This window comes from Emiliania huxleyi, assembly GCF_000372725.1.
Source record: "Emiliania huxleyi CCMP1516 unplaced genomic scaffold EMIHUscaffold_39, whole genome shotgun sequence".
Lineage (NCBI taxonomy): Eukaryota > Haptophyta > Isochrysidales > Noelaerhabdaceae > Emiliania > Emiliania huxleyi.
The window spans coordinates 692,669-697,586 of NW_005199045.1; the positions used below are offsets into that span (position 1 = coordinate 692,669).

At 67.1% G+C, this 4,918-nt stretch overlaps 3 protein-coding genes across 3 annotated transcripts in view; 2 read left to right on the forward strand and 1 right to left on the reverse strand.

Annotated features, from left to right (window-relative positions):
• The window catches only part of EMIHUDRAFT_209558 (hypothetical protein), a gene marked incomplete at both ends in the record, with an annotated part of 2,328 nt that extends 2,105 nt beyond the window's left edge, over window positions 1-223 (forward strand). The window contains one exon of the mRNA XM_005771279.1: window positions 8-223. Within this exon, the coding sequence (XP_005771336.1) occupies window positions 8-223 (216 nt within the window). The remainder of the gene's footprint in view (window positions 1-7) is intronic.
• Window positions 224-2,901: 2,678 nt separating this feature from the next.
• On the reverse strand, window positions 2,902-3,339 carry EMIHUDRAFT_355626 (hypothetical protein; the record flags this gene model as incomplete). The annotated part of the gene is made up of 1 exon (XM_005771280.1): window positions 2,902-3,339. A coding segment is annotated over one exon (438 nt), but the record flags the coding sequence as incomplete, so codon positions are not given.
• Window positions 3,340-4,221: 882 nt separating this feature from the next.
• Window positions 4,222-4,918, forward strand: part of EMIHUDRAFT_209561 (hypothetical protein) — a gene marked incomplete at both ends in the record, with an annotated part of 1,555 nt that continues 858 nt past the window's right edge. The window contains 2 exons of the mRNA XM_005771281.1: window positions 4,222-4,275; window positions 4,515-4,865. Coding sequence (XP_005771338.1) covers window positions 4,222-4,275; window positions 4,515-4,865 — 405 coding nt within the window. The remainder of the gene's footprint in view (window positions 4,276-4,514; window positions 4,866-4,918) is intronic.

Here is a 4,918-nt window from a genome sequence, read left to right on the forward strand (position 1 = left end):
GATGCAGCCGGGCGCCCCGATGGGCGGCATGGGCGGCATGGGTGGCATGCGCCCGATGGGTGGCATGGCGCCCATGGGAGGGATGGGCGGCGGGATGGGCCAGCCCATGGGAGGAATGGGCAGCGTGCCCATGGGGGGCGGCATGGGCGGTGGCGAGCCGCCCTCCCTGCAGCGGAGCACCGTCTGGAGCCTCCCTTCAACCTCCTTGGAGCCTCTCCCATAGGCATGTCGATGGCGGCGCCGGAGCCGCCGGCTGCCGCGCCGGCGCCCGACCCGTTCGCCAACCTTATGGGCAAGTGAGGAGGAGCGGAGCGTCGTGCCTTTCTAGACGGCTCGCGCGCTCCAGAGCGTCTAACGTAGTCGTGTGCGCTGTGACGGTTGTGTCCTGTGACTCCTCCGCTGTGTGGGCGCAGGTGTGTCCGGGGTCAGCGCGAACGCTGCCCGGCCCCTCGCGCCTGCGCCACTCGCTCTCCGGGGTCTCTCATCTCGCGTCCCGTCCAGTCTCCCCTTTCGGCGCGCGGCGCTGTGTGACACTGTGTGATCGCGGGCTCCGCAGAGATTTTTACGTGTATTGGAACAGAGGTCAGAGCTCAGCGAGGCGGAACTCGTTTTCCTCAAAACCGTTTTGTGGATTGTGCCAGGGGGGCACACGAAAGCCTCACACGCAGGTTGCAGCAGCATCGTGCAGGCCCGAGAGGTGCAGCTGCAGGTGTGGCGTGGCGCACCCAGACAGACGCAGTTTGTGACTCGAGCGCAGTGATGCACAGTGATCAGTGTGTACACTGAGACTCAGTTGCGCACCGGCTGCGAGCGCGCCGCACACGCCTCTTGGGCTTGGCAGGACAGGGGCGTGCGCGTTTCTTGGCGACCTGACCCAAGGCGCGCGAGCACACTAACGTCGATGGATGGGTCCATGGGATGCGTACATGCATGGTACCAGCAGCGGGCTAGCCGCGCCGTACAACGAGGCCTCTGCACTCCACCACCACCTCCTCCTCGCTCCTCCTCACTCCTCCTCCTCCTCGACGCGCAGCCGCAGCAGCGCGCTCGGAGCCAGCTTGAGCTCCTCCAGCGTCTCGCCACTCTCGTAGAGAGGCCCGTCCACGGCGTGGCCGGCCGGCGCGACCGGCTCCCACGCGCGGAAGGGCGCGAGCTCCTCGAGGGAGCGCAGCCACGCAAAGACCGCCCACATCGGCGAGTCGGCGCGGAAGCGACGCGTCATGCGTGTTCCGTTCGGCAGCACGACACAGATGGTCGCCACGCCCGGCGTGCCCGGCTGCGGCTCCGGCTCCAGCGCCTCGCGCTCCCTCGCGCGCCTCTCCGCCGCCGCCGCTGCAGCCTCCTCGCGTCGCCGCCTCTCCCCCTCCTCGGCGCGCGCAGCCTGGCGCGCTGCCGCCGCCGCCGCCAATTCCGCCGCCTCGCGCTCCTGGTCCTGCCGCAGGCTCTCCTCGTACTGCGCGTCCATCTCCCGCCGCTCAGCCTCACGCGCCTGCCTCTCGCGATGCGCCGCAACCTCGCCTTTCCGCTCGTGCTGAGCCCTGTGCATCTCCGCGGCGGCAAACGGCACAATGCGGCCGCAGATCTCGCACTGCTCGCCCTCGCTGCTGCCGCCGCCACCGGCACCCTGCGCGCGCCCGAGTGCGATGCCATCTCCGGAACTCGAGGCGCCGCCGCCCCTGCCTCTGCCCCTCCCCCTCCCTCCGCCTCCTCCTCCTCCTCCTCCACCACCTCCGAGAGTAACGCCGGCACCCCCAAAGGGCTGCAACTGCGGCGCCGCAGGCTCATCGGACGGGTGCGAGTACTCTGCGGTGTGCTGGTGCTCGTGCTGAAAAGGGCAGGCGCTCCCCAGCTCGCAGACTTTGCGCTTCCGCCCGCGGCCGCCACCGCCGCCGCCGCTCCCGCGCCCGCGGCCGGCGCCGCCACGGCCGGCGCCGCCGCGGGCGGGGGGCGGATCAGGAACGCCCCCGCCCGGCCCGTCCAGGTCGATGACACCATCGACCGCGTTGAGCGGGTTGGCGCAGCAGCCTGCGTTGGGAGCGCACCACGCGAAGAAGTCGCATCGCTCGTCTCGCTTGCGCGGGCAGGCGAAGAACTGGCGCCCCTTGTTGGGCCCCTCCTTCTTCACCGTCTGCCGCTCCGCCGGCGCGCCGTGCCCCGTGCACATGGGCGCCCGCTCTCCGCTCATGCCGCCGCAGCTGCACTCGGGGCCACACTTTGCATTCTTCTGGCGGCAGGGGCACCGGCCGGTGGCGCAGCAAAGACACTCGCTATTGGGCTTGCAGCCGCAGCCCTCGCGCGGCGCGCGGACCGTCTGTGTGCGTGCGCCCGAGCCGCCGCCGGCCCGCGTCGCCATCGCCGGGGTGGGGTGGCTGTAGCGACCACCTGATACTCGCGGCCGCTCGTAAAATTCTTTTTTAGTGCTAGCACGCGCCTGTCAGCACCTGTGTCGAGCCTGTACGAAGGCTCCAAGTAACATACCATAGCGAATCCCTCGCTCAGACTCGGCGTAATGGAGAAGTCTGTCCGCGCCTAAGGATTCTGCCTTTCCTATTCTGCTCTACTAAACAAGGATTCTTGCTATTGTACCTCTCACCAGATTCCCCTTCCCAGGTTCCTCTTCTGCTCAGATATTCTGATTCTCTTCCCAGACTCTCCCATCTTGGCCCCGCTTTCAGCACTTGGAGCACTTGGAGTGCAGTCATTAACCGCACATCCAGGGCCAGGGAGCTAGAAGCGCACCCAGCGGGCCGGATGATTGGCATCAGGTTGCGGGCCAGAGAGCCCTAGCCCCGGGGGTGCGCGTTCGCAGGGAAAGGGCCGTAAAGTAAACACGGGTCTCCGAGGGTTAGTCCGCGCTCCAGGTTTCCCCTAGCAGCGGAGCGCCCCCTCTACTCGGAGCTAATCAAGCATGTGCCAGTACTGCTCGCCCTGGTGGCCGTCGTATTCGACCTCGTGCACGAGCCGGCCGTCCACGTCCTCCTCCCGCCCCGCGATGGTGGCCGGCCACCACAAGCCCTGCTCGCCCAGGATCTCGACGTGCGTTCCCGTCTCCACGATGGTGTGCCCCGCCTGCTTCGCCGTCTCGTCCACCCGCAGCCGCTCCCGCCGCTCCCTCTGGCCCTCTCTCGCCGTCGGAAGGGCGTAGTTCGGGCCGCTCTCCTCCACGCCGGCCAGCACGTCCGCGGCGCTCACCGCCTCGACGTCCGTCGCCTCCTCCGCCGCCGGCTCGGTCGAGCCGCCCGCTGCCTCGCGTTGTCGGCGCTGCCGCTCGCGCTCGTGGTGTGCTGCTCGGCGCTCGACGCCGCCGCCCTCGTGCACGCACGCCGCCTGCGGTGCCATCTCGCCGCAGCGCGAAGGCCAACCGCAAATTTCGCACGAACTCCGTGCAAAGCCCCTTCGAACGCGCGAAAGCGCCGGCTTTCGAACCTCGGCGCCCGCCCTCTTTCTGGCCGCGTCCCTCCCCTGTCCTCTCGACTGCTTCCACTCTTTACATACATAAACACCAGACACGCACACGACGTACAGCTTCCTGATTCTCCATTCTCGTTTCCTCCCGCTTCCTTTCCGATTCTTCTTTCTGGGTGGGGCAGCCACAGAGCCAATTCCTGATTCTGCTCCCCCCTCCCGATTCTCCTCTCTCTTCCTATTCTTGATGCTCCATTTGGTTCCTGATTCCTGCTTCCTGATTTGTCGGCTCGCCCACATTTTGGACCGGGATTCCGATTCCTTTCCCTGATTCCTGATTCCTGATTCCTGATTTGTCGGCTCGCCCACATTTTGGACCGGGATTCCGATTCCTGATTCCTGATTTTTGTCTGTTATCTTTCTTTCTTTCTTTTTCCAACACACACACACACACACACACACACACACACACACACACACACACACACACACACACACACACACACACACACACACACACACACACACACACACACACATCATCTTGCCGCGTTGCCGGTCAACTGCCGGCGGTCGACAACTGCCGTTCGAGCAGCGTCGGGTACCGCCGGCAAGATGAACTCACCTGAAGCTGAGCCGCGGCATGCGGGGCGGCACGCATGAGAAAGAGCATACGAACCGTATGAGAAAGAGCATATGAACCAAGAACACAAGCCCGCTCTCACATGACAAGCGATCCCACGACAGCGATTGTGGGGACTACATGATCCGCACGTGAAGGGTGGAGGGGCCCGTCCGCGGAGCTAGGCGAGAATAATGGAATGGCCGGCTCGCGCTGTTTCCGAAGGCGGCTCAAAAAAGGAAAAACGCGTGAAGAATATATTTTTCCACATAAACATATGATCGCGGCCTCGCTTGCCACCGTCGCCGAGTCCACTCGCGCCGCCGCCGCCGCCGCCGCCGCCGCCGCCGCCGCCGCCGCCGCCGCGGTTCGCCCATCTCCGCGGCTGACTCAAGCAGTGCCGCTGGGCGTGGCCACGGCGGTGGCCGTGGCGGCGGCGGCAGCGGCAGCAGCAGTGGCCGCCACCCTAGCACAGCCTCCCGTCAAGGCTGCTGGCAAGGCGGAGCTGCTCGCGCAGCGCGAGGCTGCGCTCCGTCGCGAGCCAGCCGACCTGCTCGGAGAGCAGCTCTCGCGCAACTGGTCCTTTCTTGGCGATGAGTCGCAGGGCGCGCTGAGCCGCTCGCTCGTCGTCATCGTCGGGCTCGGCGCCTCGGGCAGCCAGGCGGCGGCGCTGCTTGGCCGCTGCGGCGTCGGCTGCCTGCGCCTCGTCGACCCGGCAGACGTGACCGCCGACTCGCTCGCGCACCACGCGGTGGCGACGGCAGCAGACGTCGGCCGCGGCCGCGCGGAGGTCTCGCGCGAGGCGCTTCGGGAGACCGTCCCCGCGCTCGCGGCCGAGGTGTGCCGCGCGCGGCTATGCGCCTCCAACGCGCCATCTCTGCTGCGCGGCGC